The 21,546-nt window shown below is 40.9% G+C and overlaps 1 protein-coding gene and 1 long non-coding RNA gene across 3 annotated transcripts in view; both read right to left on the bottom strand.

Moving 5' to 3' along the window:
- b4galnt4a (beta-1,4-N-acetyl-galactosaminyl transferase 4a) overlaps positions 1–21,546 on the bottom strand; it is a 176,152-nt gene that overhangs the window by 66,556 nt on the left and 88,050 nt on the right. For both annotated transcript variants that reach the window (XM_085411786.1, XM_085411787.1), the window contains one exon: positions 6,893–6,991. In XM_085411786.1, the coding sequence (XP_085267912.1) occupies positions 6,893–6,991 (99 nt within the window). The remainder of the gene's footprint in view (positions 1–6,892; positions 6,992–21,546) is intronic.
- LOC146664606 (uncharacterized) lies at positions 17,124–21,009 on the bottom strand. Its single transcript, XR_014912500.1, has 2 exons — positions 18,392–21,009; positions 17,124–17,697 (listed from the first exon to the last, which is right to left on the bottom strand). It is a non-coding gene; the product is annotated as an uncharacterized LOC146664606 (long non-coding RNA).

The raw sequence follows: 21,546 nt of genomic DNA, 5'->3' as shown, positions 1-21,546 counted from the left end.
ACCCAGCTAGGATGGTACCAAAGGCACAATGTAGAATGCTCAATGAGGCGAAGAAAAATCCCAGAGTAACAGCTAAAGGCTCAGAGAAATCACTACAGATGGTAACGTTATGCTCATGAGAATAGAGATGTGGAGAAAGAGTTGGTGTGCTGGTGCCTTTGGGCCTAGACAGCTTGCCGTCATCGGGTTTATCAAAGGGTCTTACAGTGGGGCAGCTAAAACTAAGTAGGAGATGGAGCAAGCAAATGACCCTTTTAAACATTAAAGTAAATGTATTACAGAGTGGTTCAAACAAATAATAATAACAATAATCTAGAGTGGCCCAGCCCTAAAAATGATTCCAAACATCCATATATGACCTGCATTTGTTGGAAATGCTTCTCCAAAGTAATTTATGGCATCTGTCAAACATGAGGAGCAAACTAAAAGAACAAGAAAAAGTACAAGAAAAGCTACCCGATTAAGAAGGGCATTTAATCTAAAGCATCAAATACTGTATAGTACACTACTCTTATCACACCACACATTTCCCCCAGAAAGCTACATACATTCTGCGAGCGTGTCTTTCACCATATCTCCTCTCTCTCATCCATCTGGCTGAACCATCAACCCAGCAAACAAATAAAACTTTCTCTTTTTTCCATCTCTCTTCTCCGCGAGGCTCTCCCTTTCTCAAAATCTGGTGCAGCCTTCTGCGCTTCCCACTGGCAGCAAAGCACTGACAAATGGCTGCTCAGTGTACCCACTGACGAGCTTTCACACCAACTGACACTATTAATCCCTATTGGGTAAGAAAAGTGAGACATGATGTTCCTATCAAGGGCAGATTGGGGTATATACAAAGCCACTTTGCTTGCTCGCATGGGACATGCAGGACAGAAGGCATTAAAACTCAGTGTTGATACATCACAACACTGTACTATATGTAAGTGTTGAATAAATAGGGAATAATTGAACATGCACTGTAATTCTATGAACATTTAGTCTCTCCCTCTCCTGTCTCACCTTCCTCTTTCCATTAGTAATTTAGGAAAGAAAAGAAAGTGGGATAAGAACGAAGGTACAGTGAGGGGAAGAAGCACTATATGGACACAGATAATGAGAACTCATTTCACACAGTGAGAGCAAATAAAAAAATGGAAGACACGGTTTATATGATCTAGATCCCAGCCACATCAACTACTGTAATGAGGGTTTGTATAATCTGCCATCTGTCCTACAATTACATATCTTCAGTAATGCCAAAGATGTAACATGAGGGGGATGGATAGGCTGCAGTAGATATGTCAAACTGAGGAACATGAGACAGGGTACGACGAACGAGCAGCATTTTTTCTTATCTCAAACTCTTACATTTAAATGGCAGATAAGAGAAATCACAGTCATTCACCAGTTGGCATTTTGAATAGACCGAGGAAAAAACAGACAAAATCAATAGTGAGAGGGAGACAAATATCAGACGTCTTCTCCTGCATCTTCACCTCATATTACTGAGGTATGAGGAGAGGATCGAAGAGCAGACAAAGATCTGATTTGTCCTGCAGTCTTGTCACTCCATGTGTTTCTGTGCGAAGAGACAGCTGTGATGACTGCTTCCATATGAATCATGTGTCTGTGTTGTGCCACAATATCTTCCTCACTTCCCTCGAGTGGTAAATAATAGGCTGTCAAAATCTGTTTCACCAAAAGTACAGACATAAAGATACTTTCAGCTCCACCAAGAGCCAAAAGGCCAGACGCTTTAGTCAGTCAGTCAACTTGGAGACTGTCATCCTCCACCTGTCCTCCTCAATGCACTAGAATTGAAACCAAGCTTAATGCTTTAATACGACGAAGTTAAATCTCTGCTCCCTGTGGCTTTTGAAATATCAGTGACATGTAAAAAAACATGAAAGTTCCTCTGATATCAACTTCTACAATGGCTTAGCAGACTATTAATCCTTCTTACCATTACTTTCTTTCTGCGTGTGACTAAATAAAATTGTTTAAGAAGCTCAAATTCTCCCTAGATACATGTCAGCTTTGCTGCAAATGACTGTTTATCCATTCTTGTCTGGCTAGTGCTTGACTGCTAAAAAGTGGGGCAATTTACTTTCTTATCTATGTCCCATGTCAGTGCATTTAAAGTGCCAATGTCACCTTTGAATGAGCAAGCACGCTCGGCCAAAGATCCTCATCAAGTCAGCAGCGTTTACCTGTTGCAAGCCACACAGTTGTAAATGTATTAAAAGTGATGAAAGTGCCTTTTTTTCTGTCTAAGTTGTTGTTGTTTTTTCATTTTGCAACTGAATTTATGTGCATGTGGTTTAGGACTGCTTCTGAATGTCCATGTGACCTCTGCCAGTCTGTGACGGCAGGCATATGGCACCACTCTACCTCTGCCAGTATGAGTCTACGCCTTTGACAGTGCCAGCTCAGTGGCCCCACAGACCTCTACCATTTTGGCTGTGCACCAAGAAAACAAGTTAATGTTGGTAATTAGGACAGAAAGCTAGTGAAGAGAGCGGAGGAAGAGCTGCCGCGCTGCATGGTTTCTGACAAACTTGGCTTAGGCCTGACATAGCAGAGATAAGAAAGGATTTTTGAGTGTTGAACTTCCAAGAAATTCTTGAAATATTTGATAGAATTATGCAGGATTTCCAGAAAACTCACTGATACTAAATGACAGGGTGCTTTAAGAGTAGGCTGGAAATCAGTCAAAGAAATGCCATGTCGACGTTTAGCTTGCGGCCACATTATCTACCTCGGGAGTTCAGTCATGTGATCTGTGTGTGTGTTTACATCCCTCCAAGGGCCGACACAACAGCTGCCTGTGAGAAAATACACACAGTCACAGCAAGACTTCAGACACAAAACCCCGAGGCTTTCATTATTATATCTGGAGACTTTAACCATGCCACACTGGACTCTACTCTGGCTGCTTTTCACCAGTTTGTGAATTGTCCCACAAGGAGCAACAGGACAATTGACCTACTGTATGCTAATGTGAGAGATGCATACAGAGCCACCCCCCTCCCCCCACTAGGGAAGTCAGACCACAACCTGGTTTACCTACAGCCACAATACACACCCCTCGTCCAAAGGCAGCCTGTCACAACGCGCTCCATCCGGAGATGGACCCCAGAAAAGGAGGATGCTCTGAGAGACTGCTATGACACCACAGACTGGGATGTGCTCCTGAGCCCACATGGTGAGGACATAGAGGGGGCGACACACTGTCTTACAGACTACCTCAACTTTTGTGTGGACACAGTCGCCCCTGCTAAGACGGTACGGTGTTATCCTAATAACAAACCGTGGGTAACACAGGAAGTCAAAGCTGTCCTCAACATGAAGAAGAAGGCTTTCAGGAGCAAAGTGAAGGAGGAGATGAAAGCAGCACAGCGGGAGGTGAAACGCTGCCTGAGGGAAGCAAAGGACACCTACAGGAGGAAGGTGGAGCAGAAGTTGGAGAGGAACAATATGAGGGAGGTCTGGAATGGTGTGAAAACCATCACAGGCCACAACACCAAGAAAAGCACAGTGGGGGGGACTGTGGAGAAGGCAAACGAACTCAACAACTTCTTCAACAGGTTTGACCAGCCCACAACCCCCCCACCCTCACCCTCACCTTCACTACAGAGTCCTCTCCCCACTCTCCTGCCTCCCTCGCTTCCCCCCCTTCCTGACACCATGACACCCCCCTCCTCCAATCCCTCTCTCAGCAGCAAGACATCTCCCCCCCTCCCCTCCTCCCAAACATCTCCCAGTGTCACAGTGGATCAGGTCAGGAGGCAACTGAGGAAGCTTCGCCCCAGAAAGGCAGCAGGCCCAGACAAGGTGTGTCCTAGGATGCTAAAGGCGTGTGCTGCTGAACTTGGGGAGCCGCTACAACGAGTCTTCAACCTCAGTCTGCGACTGGGGAGAGTGCCCGCCCTATGGAAGACATCCTGCATCGTCCCGGTCCCCAAAAAGAACCGGCCCAATGAGCTGAATGACTTCCGACCGGTGGCACTGACGTCACATCTTATGAAGACTCTAGAGCGGCTCTTCCTCAACTTCCTCCAACCACAGGTACAACATGCCCAGGACCCACTACAGTTTGCATACAAGGCGGGTGTCGGAGTGGAGGATGCCATCCTGTACCTCCTACACAGAGCCCACTCACACCTGGATGGGGGAAAAGGCACGGTCAGGATACTGTTTCTTGACTTTTCCAGTGCCTTTAATACCATCCGGCCCTGTATGCTTCAGGAAAAACTGAACAGGATGGAGGTGGACCCCTGCCTGGTGGCTTGGATCTCCGACTACCTCACCGACAGACCACAGTACGTCAGGCTGAAGGACATCACGTCTGACACAGTGGTCAGCAGCACAGGAGCACCACAGGGAACTGTGCTGTCCCCTCTTCTCTTCACCCTGTACACCTCTGACTTCTGCTACAACTCTGAATTATGCCATATTCAGAAGTTTGCAGATGACACGGCCATCATGGGGTGTATCTGGGATGATCAGGAAGAGGAGTACAGAAGTCTGGTGAGGAACTTTGTCGCATGGAGTCACACAAACCACCTGCAACTCAACACCTCAAAGACTAAGGAACTGGTTGTGGACTTCGGGAGGTCCAGAGAAGGTCCACTACCGGTTCAGATAGAGGGGGAGGAGGTGGAGGTGGTCAACAAGTACAAGTACCTCGGGCTGTGGGTGGACAATAAACTGGACTGGTCATGCAACACAGAGCACCTGTATAAAAAAGCCCAAAGCCGACTGTACTTCCTCAGGAGGCTGAGGTCTTTTAACATCTGCAGGAAGCTCCTGAGGATGTTTTACCAGTCGGTGGTTGCTGGAGTACTTTTCTATGCTGTGGTGTGCTGGGGGAGCAGCACAGCAAAGAGGGACTCATCCAGGCTGGAGAAACTGATCAGGAGGGCTAGCTCTGTGGTCGGCATGAAGCTGGACACTCTGGTGACAGTGGCAGAGAAAAGGACATTAAAGAAACTGATGGACATTATGAACAATGCTGGGCATCCTCTGCACACGGCCATAAACAATCAGAAGAGTCTGTTCAGTGACAGGTTGCTTCTCCCCAAGACAAGAACTAACAGACTTAAAAACTCCTTTGTCCCACACGCCATCAGACTGTTTAACTCCTCTCTGGAGGGGAAACAGGAGGACAAAGGAGGGGGGAACAACTAAGCTGTAGTGCCTCTTCACCTCACTGTACAATACCTTGTGCAATACTTTTTGTAAATAGTCAACAGTGCAATAGACTCAATACTTGAAATGTGCAATTCACTTGTATTTTTATTTTTTATTCCTATTTATTCTATTTATCCCCTTTGTATATTTTATTTATATTTGTCTCTGTATTTATATATGTGTGTGTGTGTGTATATATATATATATATATATATATATATATATATAACAATTCTGTAACTGTAACTTCGGTCGTTGCTGTGCTTTTTGGAAATCGAATTTCCCAGAGGAACCCACCCGAGGGATTAATAAAGTTCTATCTTATCTTATCTTATCTTAAAAGGGAGCTTTGACGCTAGTCATGTCTAATGTAAGATGTTGTGGGTGTGGATGTTGCAAAATTTATTTTCCTTCTGCGGCTGCTTTGCTTTTTCATTCCACACCATGAATAAGAAAATATGTTTGGTCAATGAAATCACTTACATGTTTGTGAATGCAAAAACATATCCTGTGATCTGCAAAATGATAAAACACAAGGCACAGGAGGAAAAAATAGAACATAATAAAGCTTCTTGCTATGATCAACCCTTGAAATCTATTTAGATTTGTGCAATTAGTCTACATGGTCCAGTATCAGACTGCCTACTTGGCTGTGGTCCTAGCTTGGCTGTTTCATATCAATGTGACTCCTCATTTTCTAAGTAGCACCGTTTTAAATTATGCCAAAACCATCACCACATTTAGATGCAGCCCCTCGCTATTCAGACAACAGATGTTTGCAGGGCATATTAAATCAGAAAAGCAGACATCATCCACATATGACTGCTTTAAAAGCCAAATGAGAGTGTTTGGCTGTTTTGTTGCTGAGAGAAGTCATGACGGCAAAGATAAGCTAACCTGAGACCAGCTCAGGAGAGTCTGCTGAAATAATGCAGTTACTATAACAATATTAGGCCCATACCGCACTCAGCACTGCTTTAATCTTGCCTTGGACAAAAGATTACATGCATAAAGCTTTATGGAAGCAGCGAGAAGTCAGAGTAAAAGGCAGAGAACCTACGTGAACTGTCCACTGTGTGCTGGAAGATCATGCTGGTTTGAAGCAAAGACTTTGTAGTTAAACTTTACCCCACTTGGAAAATTACTAATTCAACACATGTCCCAGGCTACAGACACACATACATACATGCACAAAGCTATAATTAAACCCTGCTGAACAGATTACACTTCCACAGCTGCTTTCTCTATCAATAATCCACTGCTTAATACGCCTGTCTGCTGCTCCTGTTGTTACAGCAGGTGTGTCAACTACACACAAAAGACAGCAAAATCACATCACTTCAGCCATGCATGGCTTGAAATGTAATCATTATTTTGGATCAAATATTTTCATCCTGACACAATAATTTATCCTAATAATGATAAATTGCAGTTTGATGTTTCAATAATGCCACCAGAAATTGGCTGGATCTCTGTTTGACCTCAAATACCAACTGCAGTTGAAAGGACAACTGATAGAAAATGAGGAAGATATTCACACTAAGTGGCCTTGCCAAATTGAGTGGATTAATTACACAAACAGCAAAACAACCGAGGAATCACAATAGCTCTGTCTGCGAGATGCAAGAAAGGCTTTAAATTGAAGATGAATAAGTGATATGTGCAAAAGGAGAAATCACATCAAATAAAAAGGAGGGCAAATTATTTGTACTACCTCTGGTTTCCAGGGTAATTTCTTGGTGTGCTGGCTGAGGAACTTCCGAATACGGGCGTGATCTCTGCCGTCAGCCCCTGCTGTCATTGGCTCGTCATCCTTGAAAAACATACAAAAGAAAAAACAGCACTTTTAAAAATCAGTTACCATAAACCAACACCGATAAAAGGAGTCGACTAATGGCGGTCATGGATCTCAGTGGTTAGACTAAGGCCTTACATTCATGAAAGCACAAATCCATTCACCCATTCACCCATTCATCCATCCATCGATTACTGAGGTAATCTGACTCTCCAGAGGCTGCATATAACTGATATAGGAAATGAAAACACATACTGTACATCGTGAAATAACAGGAAACATCTTTATTTCCCTTCTGTTAAAACCTTGTGTAAATGCCTCCGTACTATTCACGCCTAATCCAGCATTTTGAATTGCCAAAGCCCTAATGTCCAACATACTCCAGTTATTCACCCTGCGGCCAAGATTTTTCCTCCAGGGGACTAAGCCTCGTGCTCCAGCCAGAGCACTGCAGGGCTCTTTCTCTGTGGTCTGCTAAGAGGCATGTACATGCTAATGCTGCGCTGTGACGGGTGGGACAGAGCAGAGAGGAGAGCAAGTTCTCAGCCAGCTATGAGGAGATAAAAGGCTGTGTGCCTCCCAGAGGAGGAACAAAGTCGCAGAGCTGTTAAATGAGTGGCAAAGCATCCTCCATTTAGCAGAGATGTCAAAAGAGGCACACCTCCACTGAGAAAAGCTGGAGAGGTTTTCAGCACCCCTGAAATGAGGGGCTTTTGTCGAGAAGGCGCTAGTGTTTGCAAAAGATTCAGGGGAGGAGAAAAAAAAAGATTTTTTTTTTTTTTTTTTTTTTTTTAGAGTGGAGGAAGCAAAGAGCCAGAGCTGTCAGATGCCAAGCCTTTGATTACTTTTTTAACTTCCAAGGGAGAGAGATGAAGGAGGGCAGGGAAAATAATGATGAAGAAATGTGACAACAGGCTCCCCTCCTGTCTGTCACCAGAGGAGCGTAAAGTACCTGCTGTTTGTGGGTACCAAAAGACTCACAAACAGACTTAGTTCTGTTGCATTTGTGCATGGCGTGCACACACACACACACACACACACACACACACACACACACACACACACACACACACACACACACACACCCCAACTCAACTAAGGACAAAACATTTATATTGCATCAGCTGGTGTCTCATATAAATCAAAAACAACAGGAACACAAAAAGTATGAGAAAGGACTCAGCGGTCAGTCTGATGAATCAAGAGCTGTTTGAACACTAGCAAACTAAATCCCAGTGCCTGAAGCAAAAATATTTTTTGACACATTCGCTGGAAAGCTTACATGACGCTGAATCTCAAATATTTTTGCTGTTTCACAGCCTTCAACAGCAGATTAAGTTTTGTTAGTAGAACTTTAGTTATGAACCAATAACTGAAAACCTCGCTAATTAAAAGCCCCTTGCTCAGTCTTTAATGAATCCACAGTTAGACTTTTTAAACAGGCTCATCTTTAAATATTAATTTCCACAAAGCTCCATACTTTGACCAGTTTTCTTTCTAATATTACTAGGCATTTATTATGATTATTATTGAGATCCACTCATCCTTCTTTATGTTTGAGGTGTTGTTTATCTCAGCATAAAAGCTGCAAATCTCGGTAGTCTTATAGTAAAGTTTAGACCTTGGGTCGTCTCGGTGACATTGCTTATTATATGCAAACCAAGAGTCTCTTGTTCCTGACAAGTCAGCTTTAACCGTTTACAGGTGGGAGCGATGTTTGAATGATGATTAAAGACAATTCGTGTACAACACATTAGAGATTTTGTAGTGCGTGGTTACTGATTCTAATTTAAAGAGCTAATGTTTTAGAAATAACTTGAAAGAACAGACTTTACTTCTTCACTGTGGACAGTAATTCACAGGGACACAACTCAGTAAACTGCTGCCTCAGCGTGATCTAACTCAAAGTCTGCTTATCGATGCAATACTAAAAGGTACAGTTAACTCATTGACCCGAGGCTGCGCTGCATTCTTCATGAGCTGTATCTCCTTTTTTTCCCACTATAGTGTGTATTGACTTTCCACTTTGACAAGTTGTTGCTATTACTTACAATGCACAAATACTCACAAAGACTCATTATTTCAGACTTACAAATCTCATTGTTTGCTGGCACAGGGCCCAGAACCATGTTAACATGTTTTACTGATAATTAATGTTGATACTAACTGGGGCCTGTCAGATGACATTATATATTAGAAGTTGCATCAAGGCAAAACAGGAAATATCAATCACACTGATGAGGCTGCCTATTTATCATATGTTTACAACGCTATTTACCTTTTTGACTTTTACTCAAATGGAATAACAAATGATCTATTACACAGCGCACACAGATCTGCTGTGGGAGGAATGAATCAGGGACATAAGGAGTTGAGTGATAGAACCGATCAGAGAGATTTTATCACTGAAATCCATCCATCTCGACTGTCAAAACCCTCGCTTTTGTGGGTGCTTGCCTCCCAGCTGTTTCTGTCATGGTCCTGGGCCATGTTGGCCCAGTGTTCTTAGTTTTCTTGTATGTTTGTATTTTGTTCCTTGCTTAGGCCATGTTTTCTGAGTTGCCCTGTTGTGTTGTTCCCTAAGTGTTTTCCCTTCATGGCTTTTACCCCCTGTGTATCTGTGAGCCCTCGTCTCTCCTTATGTTTTATTCCATGTTTCCCCTGCCCATTATGTCTAAGTTCTCCCCGTGCTCTCTCTTCCCCCTGTGTGCCCTCTATGTATTTATGAGCCCTCGTCTCCCTTTGTGGTTGTTTCATGTTTTCCCAGCCCGTTATGTCTGTGTTTTCCCCGTGCTCTCTCCTCCTGTCTGAACCTCTGTGCACTTCCTGTTTACTTTGTGACTCTCACGCCCGTACATGTCATGTTCAGTTCACCCCGCCCTGTCTCGTTATGATTATCAGTGTCACCTGTGTTCCCCGTGTGTTCCCACTTTCCTCGTTAACCCTCTGTGTATTTCTGTCTGCGTCTCCCTCTGTTCAGCGTGACGTCGTCCCTCATGTTGTGTGGATCTTCCTGTGCCTTCCTGCGAATGTTAGTTTACTTTTTCCCAGTTAGTTCTGTATTTCCTGTATTCTGCCGTGCCAGCATTAAAGCTGTGTTCTTTAAGTTTATCCCCGTGTCTGTGAGTCTGCATCCTGGGTCCTTCTCCTGCCTGCCGCACAGCGATTCATGACAGTTTCCTTCCAGGCTCCACATGTTCAGAGAGCGAAATTCAAATGGATGACCTTGCTGATCCTAGGCTTGGAAAACAGCTGGGAACAGTGTCCTGGAATACCAATGAGCTTAATTAATCTGCTTTGCTAAACACAAACAAGCACCAGCATCTGCAAAAATCGGTATCGCAGAGAACGGGAAAGAGGGGCAGGGAAGTGGGGCTCATCTCACAAATCTTTTTTTTCCCCCTCCACCATCTATTACCAGCCAACTAAGACAGATTCCACAAGTCCACAAATCCTAATTTCCAACCACGTGAGACTTGATAACCACAGTGGACTAATTGCAATAAATTAACTTCTTTATTCATATTAACTGCCCCACAGGTATACAGTATGTTAATTAGCCCTAACATAATAGTAATAATTCTTCCGATTTTGCATGTTGTAGTTTCAGTGAATCAGCAGTGGCTCCTGGTAACTGATTGATCTAATTAAAATATGGAAATAGATGCAAAGACACTGGGATATGACAAGTGACTAATCACAAATTATTCATCATTTATAATAATGACAAAAACTATTTTGGGGGAATAAGAGAAAAGTAAGAGAAGTGAAGTAAGTAAAGAGAAAATGAGAATCAATAAGCAAGATAACACGGGACAAATGAAAGGTGATGAACACAAAAGAGGTCAAATATTATCAGTGGCACAATAAAGAGGAACAGGAACAACTGAGAGAAGTTTGATAACAGTGCACGGTATGTTTAGGAAGTCTAGTCCTCAGAAATCTCTCCGGCACAGCCAATGTCTGAAGTGAATGTAGACTGCCAGAATCCCCTTTACTGAACAGACCAAACAGACCACTGTCTGCTTCGTTTCTGAGGAGTACCAGATAGCTCTGTGCAGCATTACACACTCACCAGCACCGGTGATCTGTATGTGATGTGACTACAGCTGAAGAGATGGATTTTCAGTTCGCAACTTTCTGGACACACCGGGATCCATAAATTTACTGTTTCTTTCTAGCACAGTTAAACAGTAAGAGGGGAAAAATAACTTCAATTTATTTTATTGAAAAGGAAAAAAAAACTGTGCTAGCTTAATTTAAATTAACAGGGACAAAGGCAGGTTCTCAGGCCTACAGCTAGACTTTCCTCGCTGCAGTAGTAACAAAGTAAAAAAAGCACAGCACATTTTCTTATCCTTACCCAAGGCTAACTTCAACATCTAAATGATAATCTAACTTAAAAAAAGGAAATGAAGCGCCATGGGTTGGCTTGATTTTAATCTTATTCTTGTCAGTTTGTTGCTTTTCACTACTTTACATCATCATGAAGAAAAATAAAGGAAAACTGGGTCTGTGATAAACAAAGAAAGCAGCACAGGGAACAATAAGAAACCTTTGATTTTCGAAATGCTCCGCTTGACGGCTGAGGGAGATGAGTCAGACAAAAACATTATTATGTGGCTCACTTTTTCCGCTTCTTTATGCCTTAAAGGGCAATTATGCCAGCTTAACAGAGATATGTATTAGAGAAAATTACTGAATTATCACCACAAGAGTCTTTTAGGGATCCAAAAACATGTTTATGCAAGTCCTTGGACATTTTTCAAGGAGCACAACAAGGTCATTATTTGAAAGGGCCCATACATTGCGCTTCACTAACCACCAACACGCTCACTATGGCAACACAGGGTTTTTCAGCAGCGGCTGGTATAAAAAAAGCTTATGAGCTAGCGCCTGAGTTTATACATTTTTCCTCATTTGTTCTGTGCATTACAATATAAGAGAGATACTCCCATACAGCTTATGACAAAATTTAATCCGAAGTGATTGATGGCCCTAATCACGACCTTTTGACCTCCCCCTCCCCCCCCGGAAGTGTGTAATGAGCGTGACGAATTGCATCCGGAGAAGGGGGGGTGAACCCCGGAAGCGTGCCATCTGTTGCTAAGCGTGTCGAATTGCATCCTGAGAAGGGAGGGGGGAAACCTCCGGAAGAGCGCCATCTGTTGTTGGGAAAAAAAAGTTTTTAGAGGGAGGGAGTGCAGCGGGGGAGGAGAATAAAAAAGCAGAGAGGTGGAGTCCATCACAATTTCTAAGGCACAGACGCAAGATGGATTTCCTTCTGCAGCCCAGCAGCGTTCCTGTGTCCGATGAGATCTGCTCTCCCAAAGAAGAAGGCTTTGAATATGACATATTCAAATACAGCATATTTACTATGGAAGGCCTCGATCCGGACCTTATGACCCTACCGGAAATACTCCGGAAGTGTCTAGTCATTTTCAGACCTGATGCGTCATGTTCCCTAAGCACAGCGGTGATGCAGCAGCTGATTCTGTGCTGTATAGAGAGACAGAGCGGCAGCTAGTTTTCCGCAAACTCATAGTCTGAATTCTGTTTCAATATTATGACAATTTTCTCTGTTTTTTACAATAGCGGGTGTAATTTTACTTTCTTAAGCTGCACCGGCGTTTGTAATGGGAATAAAGACTGACTTCCTGTAGAGATTTCAATAGTATTTTATTTTCCTATAATACAGACGCTGTAAAAAACCTTTAAGATACACCATAGCTTGTGATGAAAAGAAGAACTTTCTATCCGCTTGTAACCTACAGGCTGCCTATGTGTAAAAAATGAATAAATATCCCTTAGTGAATACTACTTTTCCTTTTGAGAGACTGAAAAACAAACCATAATTGCAGCGACAGGCGATCTTGTTTCACACACACACACACACACACACACACACACACCGCGGGTCAAGGAGGAGTGAGACGGCGGAAGAGTTTTTTTTTTTTCTTCATTACTTTTACAATGGGTTTTCTCAATAGATAGAAAATGATGACGCTGAGGAGTCAACATCCGATATTATCATTGCTTGTAACCCGGTAAATAATTTCGTACATCTCCCCATAAAACAAGTCTTAGTGGAAAAAAGCTCATATTCGAATAAGTTTATTAAAGCACTCCCCCTCTGTGGGAAAGAGTCAACCATGAGGCGAGTTTTGTCAACAGGAGACGGGTTTTGTCCATTTGGTAAAACAAATATCCGCCTCAAAGTCGTAATTTTACCGTTGCAGAATGTGGAAAACAGACAGCCCTCACAGGAGGCACCCAGGGGCCCACCTCACACACCATAGTTAAAAGATTTAAATTTCAACTAAATTTGTAGTAATGATTGGATTTCCTCACTTATCTACACCACACTCCTTGTCCTTGATTTCTTATCGTTTCTTATCGTTCCTCTGTCCCTTAATAGAAACCACATATATAGAAACTATCCTCCCTTTCAGTTGTCTTTTGCACTTCCATATCGCAAAGCAGTTACTGTAGGTTATTTTCTGCTTATGCATTAATGTAATTAATTAACTTATTTATCCTTAAGTAAGGTAATGACTTGAGTTCTAATGCTTTTTGTCTCTTGAGTTAGCTGTCAATGTGGGATTTTTTTCCCCTTTTGTTCAGTTAAAGCTGCCTTTCATTCTTCAACACAGCTTAAACTCTAATAGGTAAGCTTTCTTGTAATTTCTTAGTTCTGCAGGCTTCTTGAAAGACATCCGAGACTCTTCTTTGGATGCTGGCTGCCTTTTGTTTTGTTTTCTGTCAAGATGATCCCACACCGCTTCGATTATCTTGAGGTTCGAACCCTGGAGAGATCAATCCATGACTGATGCGTTGTTTCATCCAGGCATACTTTGACTACATTGGCAGTATGTTTGCGATCATTGTCGTACTGAAAAATGAAGTTGAGGCCAATCAGACACTACGTGGTATTACATGGTCGATCAAAATCTGGTGGAACTTTTCTACATTCATAATTTGATTAATTTGGATAAGAGCTCCAACAACACTGGCTGAAATCCAGCCTCAAAGCACGGTAGAGTATCCACGCTGTGTTAAAGACGGCTATAGACATTCACTGTTGTATCTCTCTTCGGACCTCTTCCATGCATATTTCAAATTTGGATTCATTACTCCATAAGACATATTACAGCTGATTTCTTTTTCCAGTCAATTTCTTGTGTAATTTGGCACACCTCAGCCTTATTTTTCTCTGTTCTCCTTCCTTAAGAATGGCTTATTAACAGTCACCCTTCCAACTCAGATAACTTTTGATGAGGTTTCATGAAATTTTTACAGCACTTGAGTTACTCGCCACGGCCATCCTAAATGCTAAGAACACTAAACTTTAATTCTAAATTACGTAATTAACGTTAACCAGAAAAAACAAGCCAAAGTCGAAATGTTGCTGAGCTGACCTGTGGTATGCTATGTCTTCTAAAGCACGTATAATGTAAACAGAACTGGTCTTTGCACAGAAGCCTGTGGAGCTTCATAATTAACCTCAGTGTGTGAAGAGGACTCTCCATTTAATAATAGCTGTAATAAAATGTTATGGCCGACGGTGTTAAACGCTGCACTTGGGTCTAGCAGGGAAGATTTCAACTTTTCAATATGAATGAAGGCTGAAAACTGATTAGATTAATGTCTGATGATCTTTTCCGTGCTTCTTCAAGTTTGTAACACCAAACATATTAAAGGATGATGTAAGGCTCACAGGAAGAGTTTAATTAGACACACATTTACTATTTTCTTTATACTCTTTCTTTCTTGACATGTTTAATATGATTACTATCACAGGAGAAAATGAACCTTGTGTAGTCTAAAAACTTTTTTATTTAATCAAACTGTAATGTTGTTGAACTCTGACGGACGTGTCTTTTAATCTTGTCAACAAATCCTTAATCATCTAAATCTGCCATTTATCATCTTGTAAAATGTTCCCTCTGCTTCTGTTGCACATCTCCCCGACACTCTCTGCTTCACCTGTCCTGTGCAGGTGGTCCAACCCCTGCCTGCCTCCTTAAACTGGGGTGTTTAAATCTCTTTACCTCTGTTGTGAACTTCACACAAAGTTTGTGGTAACAAAATCAAACTGACGAGGATCTCGTTTGAAAAACACACACACTCACGAGACAAAATAAAAACAGACTGCTCAAAGCAAAAGCAGAGCCCTCACAGCTGGTAGTACAAACACAGTGACAACATGCGTATTAGATACCCTCAGTGCCAAAAGCATAAATATGAAAAAAATGTGATCACCAAGAATATCCTAAAAATGGCATTGAGGTGCGTGTTACAGTAAAGAAAAAAAAAAAGTAGCCAAATTTTCATCGGAAAATGTTGAATTTTAGTAAAAACAATGCTCTGTAGTTTGATACTGTCGTTACAGACAAAGCAGATGTTTAAAGCCTTTGGACGCACATTTGAAACGCACTCATTCTCCTTATCAGCTGGAAACATTAAAGCCGTAAAATGACTTTTTCAAACGGATAAAAACTATTGAACAGCAGCAATGTTGAGCCTGTTCCAAAATTTGAATGTACATGTGTTGAAGGTGCGGGTCTTGTTGAATTATTAAACATACTTTCTTTAATTTTTCGAGCCACAAAAACAACAACTTTTAATTTTCTTCTGCTTGAGTCTCGGCCTCGGGTAGCTCTACTTATCATTGCTCAGTCAGTTGTCTGTTTGTGCTACTTTTTTTCAAGGAGCAGTGGATTATTGGTAAGGGTGACTTTATGTGTTTAGCTACTTAAGTGGAAGTACTGTGGAAAGTTTTACCTTACATACATAGATCTACCAGTACAGCTTCTGAGGTATCTGTTTACAAAATGTTATAATCTATTCAAAGGTTCTTTGCAATTTTACATTGATAAACATTATCCTTAACACATTTGGCCCACATAAAGTACTATGGCCATCACACTGTCATTTAGAATTGTTTAAATAACTCGTGTCTTAAGTCCTTCCATCAAACAGAAAATTAAAAAAAAAAAACATGGTTCACTTTTATATCACAAAATGTTAGAAATATAAGCCGTTCATAACAACCTGAAAGGCTGGGAGTTTAAAATGCAAACCGATGGAAGCAGAAGTAGAAGACTATAATGTCTCAGAGCACACGGTGTCTATTAATGTGTAGACATGTATAAATAAGAGCTTAATAAAGATGCTTAATTTCTTAAGAAATAAACAGGTGGAGTGATCTTTATCAAAAGTGGATGTTGCATCTGTGGCTAAACCACTGTACCCAAAAAAACTTTAAAAATCTACTGTGTGTGAGGCTGTGTAAGTAAAGCTTGCCCTTCACACCTGCGTGTAATAAACCATTTGTTGGGGGTTGTGGATTTGGCACCTCAGCATTGTGAAAGTGGGGAAACATGTTTCTGGCTGTGCATAAGATTCCTCCTTACAACTTAGAATCTCAGTTCTAAATGAAATTCAGATGTTTTTTTAAGTATGGCTAATGTATTAATTGACTTCTAAGGCACGCACACATACACACACACACACACACACACACACACACACACACACACACACACACACAAGAACAACACAGAGAAGAAGAAGAGGGGGTCGTTTTACTACACATCATAAAAACGCAATCATTCATCTTCCAACTGTATCTTTCTGTTCTGGCTTTAGAGTCATAGGTTGTTTACTGAGCCGTACTTTGGGAGTCATACTATTGTGATACTGAGGAGAAAAGGGTAAGGTTTGATAGACTAAACCCTTACACACATAACGTGAAAAACCTAAAGAGTGTGTGAGACTGCTAGCTGTGTTGTTCAGCATTAAACTCATCTACAAATGTGTTAGTAAAGAGCGACTTGTACTTCTGTCCCATTAAGCAACGGTTTAACAAATTTCACTGCAAACTATAAAAGGAATCTGGATTTATATAGAACATAGTAGTGATGGATTAAGTGCAGGAAACACTAGTATAAGGTGTCTATTGAACAAATCTCCTTCAGCGTTCAAAATGACCAAAGTGAGGCCTACAGGCGTTTCTCTCGGTTGGTTGTGTTCAGGGAAAAAGCAGCTAAATACACTGAGACTGCTCCGCATTGTTAGTGAGTTAACTCTGGATATCTGTAGGTTTTGTCAAACTTGGAGTGAACAAAAGCAGAAAAACAGTAAAAGATGCAGACAGTGAAAGTCTGGTTTATTTCATGAACACAATGAAACATTTTACAGTCCACAGAGCAAAGTAGCATACATGATAAATAGATACACATAACATGAGAAGTAAAACTCGTCGTCTTACCACATGTTATATTCTGTAAACTTAAAATAACCACAGAAATTAGAGTTTAGTGTTTTAAAGTCATTATTAAAAACATGAGTCAACATTACTGAAGTGACGCTTTAACGATGCGTCTTATCACCGTGTTTATGATGATAAAACATGTTCTCTCGTTAGTAGATGTCAGCGCTGTCACTTGTCATGAAAATGTCCAGAGCCAGGGTTCCTCTTTAATTACCATTGATCATTAATAGGGTCACAAAAGATTTGTCACATTATCCCCATAAACAAAATGCTTTTATAGAAATCATTGTGATACAAATATTTAGATTCTTGATTCACAATGTGCACGAACTCAAAATCTTTAGAGGTTCATATTTATAAAGTATCGCAAATAATACATTTATACCATTGTATGAGCTACACTTCTTGTAAAAACTGATTGAAAAAAGCTCCTGTCGTGACCTTCCTTCTGTGAGGACACACACACACACACACACACACACACACACACACAGAGAGAGAGAGAGAGAGAGGGGGAAGATCATTAGGATTGGAGGCGTTTTTGGATTTTCACTTATTGTTGGCTTTACAGTCACATAAAATTCATTCCAATTTTTTTGCCTTTGCTTCAATTAAGGTGTTTCTTTAAATCTACAGCAGCTTCCTTTTCAAAAAGTTTACTGACATAGTAAGGAAGTAGCTAGGGAACTCAGTAAGTATGAGCAACAACAGCTTAGGGACTGTTTCTACAATAAAGAGGAATTCATCATCATCTGCAGTTCATCAAAAAAAAAAAAAGTGCCATTAAAAACAATTCAGCAGATCCTCAAAGTATGGATACAATCTGTTTTCAGCTGTAGAGGTACGCTTCATGTACTTATCAACATGCAGTTTAGAGGCTTGCATTAGAGTGCTTTGGTACTTGGGCCTCTTTTATTTAGCACGGTTACACCATTGTGTATTTAGCTATATAAATATGCTCAAGAGTCTATTGTATGTTTGTCATGCAATTAAAAATTCAAAAATATAATTTTTAAATCAGTAACTTTGCAAATTTAGAGGAAATGTTTTTGGATAACAAATGTGTCACATTTTCAACAGGGTTTGAATAATCAGCGTTAACACAGAGACATTTATGCGCTGGGTATAACAGACATCCTTACCTTGGAGCAGAGAAACACGGTGTATTGTTGCTTTTCTCTATTGTATAAGCAGCGCCCGACTGTCAGAAACGCTCTGTGCGGGTAGCAAAGTCGGATCCAACGCACATCCAGGAATCTGTGTGAAAGAAAGGTCTCGCTGCAGCTAGGCTCTCAGGATAGTCAGGCTTTTATTTATATTTGCATTCTGGTGCGTTAAAGCAGCCTCTGTGTCCCGCTTGGATCCTCATTCCGAAAATTCAGATATTTAAATAAAATGGTGAATTGGCTAGTGATGAGGAGCCACTTAGATCCGTAAAATGAGGTTTGATTAAATTAAACTCTTATGAACAGCTATGAACTCTACCTCTCTGCTGATGTGTTCCAAACAAGCAATGTTTTCTACACGTCCAAACTGTGTGCTAACTACCTCACACCGCTGTGTCTGGGATCCGAAAAAATAAAAAGTTAAAACGCTATACCTTGCGGCAGTTGTGAAGTGCTGAGGAAACTACTGTGTGTCTGATGGGGTGTTTTTATATAGGTGGACTTGGTTTCAGTTGGCCTCTGACATGATAAGATAAAATAAAGGAAACTGATTGTAATGGAACTACAGTGCTGGGATGCTCTTGATAAGGGAGCCTCTTTTATTGTTTTATGACTTGTTTTGCTGACTGTTGAGGGCCTAACTGTAACCAACTCTGTCTAACTGTTGCAGAGTTAAGAATCTGTAGTTTTTAGAAGTAACACAAGAAAAGTTTATTTCTAAAGGAATACCTGTTGTTTGTGGTGCTCTATTTAAAACTATTAGTGTCATGAACCGAAGTTCAGCGCACAAGCTGGACCCAGAAGCAGAGCCAACACACACAGGAATACGAGAAAATAAACTTTATTTTAACTGAAGGTGTCCCGGGAGGGTAGAAGGAAAACACGCGTGAAACTCGAGAAACCAAGGGACCGGGAGATGAGTCGCGCAGGAACGCCGAAAACGGGACTGTGGGAGGCTGCAACAGAAAAAGGACAAGAATTATTGGGGCGCGGGGAAATAGCAGCATACGTGGGGGAAGAGTATGAGTCTTACGGTGACAGCGGGGCCGTGGGAGCCGGAGGGAGGGGTGAGGGTCCGCGCTAAATTTGCAAAGTTACTGATTTAAAAATTATATTTTTGAATTTTTAATTGCATGACAAACATACAATAGACTCTTGAGCATATTTATATAGCTAAATACACAATGGTATAACCGTGCTAAATAAAAGAGGCCCAAGTACCAAAGCACTCTAATGCAAGCCTCTAAACTGCATGTTGATAAGTACATGAAGCGTACCTCTACAGCTGAAAACAGATTGTATCCATACTTTGAGGATCTGCTGAATTGTTTTTAATGGCACTTTTTTTTTTTTTTTTTTGATGAACTGCGGATGATGATGAATTCCTCTTTATTGTAGAAACAGTCCCTAAGCTGTTGTTGCTCATACTTACTGAGTTCCCTAGCTACTTCCTTACTATGTCAGTAAACTTTTTGAAAAGGAAGCTGCTGTAGATTTAAAGAAACACCTTAATTGAAGCAAAGGCAAAAAAATTGGAATGAATTTTATGTGACTGTAAAGCCAACAATAAGTGAAAATCCAAAAACGCCTCCAATCCTAATGATCTTCCCCCTCTCTCTCTCTCTGTGTGTGTGTGTGTGTCCTCACAGAAGGAAGGTCACGACAGGAGCTTTTTTCAATCAGTTTTTACAAGAAGTGTAGCTCATACAATGGTATAAATGTATTATTTGCGATACTTTATAAATATGAACCTCTAAAGATTTTGAGTTCGTGCACATTGTGAATCAAGAATCTAAATATTTGTATCACAATGATTTCTATAAAAGCAATTTGTTTATGGGGATAATGTGACAAATCTTTTGTGACCCTATTAATGATCAATGGTGATTAAAGAGGAACCCTGGCTCTGGACATTTTCATGACAAGTGACAGCGCTGACATCTACTAACGAGAGAACATGTTTTATCATCATAAACACGGTGATAAGACGCATCGTTAAAGTGTCACTTCAGTAATGTTGACTCATGTTTTTTAATAGATGACTTAAAACACTAAACTCTAATTTCTGTGGTTATTTTAAGTTTACAGAATATAACATGTGGTAAGACGACGAGTTTTACTTCTCATGTTATGTGTATCTATTTATCATGTATGCTACTTTGCTCTGTGGACTGTAAAATGTTTCATTGTGTTCATGAAATAAACCAGACTTTCACTGTCTGCATCTTTTACTGTTTTTCTGCTTTTGTTCACTCCAAGTTTGACAAAACCTACAGATATCCAGAGTTAACTCACTAACAATGCGGAGCAGTCTCAGTGTATTTAGCTGCTTTTTCCCTGAACACAACCAACCGAGAGAAACGCCTGTAGGCCTCACTTTGGTCATTTTGAACGCTGAAGGAGATTTGTTCAATAGACACCTTATACTAGTGTTTCCTGCACTTAATCCATCACTACTATGTTCTATATAAATCCAGATTCCTTTTATAGTTTGCAGTGAAATTTGTTAAACCGTTGCTTAATGGGACAGAAGTACAAGTCGCTCTTTACTAACACATTTGTAGATGAGTTTAATGCTGAACAACACAGCTAGCAGTCTCACACACTCTTTAGGTTTTTCACGTTATGTGTTGGAAGATGAATGATTGCGTTTTTATGATGTGTAGTAAAACGACCCCCTCTTCTTCTTCTCTGTGTTGTTCTTGTGTGTGTGTGTGTGTGTGTGTGTGTGTGTGTATGTGTGCGTGCCTTAGAAGTCAAATAATACATTAGCCATACTTAAAAAAACATCTGAATTTCATTTAGAACTGAGATTCTAAGTTGTAAGCAGAAATCTTATGCACAGCCAGAAACATGTTTCCCCACTTTCACAATGCTGAGGTGCCAAATCCACAACCCCCAACAAATGGTTTATTACACGCAGGTGTGAAGGGCAAGCTTTACTTACACAGCCTCACACACAGTAGATTTTTAAAGTTTTTTTGGGTACAGTGGTTTAGCCACAGATGCAACATCCACTTTTGATAAAGATCACTCCACCTGTTTATTTCTTAAGAAATTAAGCATCTTTATTAAGCTCTTATTTATACATGTCTACACATTAATAGACACCGTGTGCTCTGAGACATTAT

The sequence above is a fragment of the Rhamphochromis longiceps genome, linkage group LG7, assembly GCF_057381845.1.
Source record: "Rhamphochromis longiceps isolate RC_006_pf linkage group LG7, R_longiceps_female_GT1.1, whole genome shotgun sequence".
Taxonomy (NCBI): Eukaryota; Metazoa; Chordata; class Actinopteri; order Cichliformes; family Cichlidae; genus Rhamphochromis; species Rhamphochromis longiceps.
Note: the sequence above shows the minus strand (reverse complement) of the source record. Positions and strands in the feature narration are given on the sequence as shown.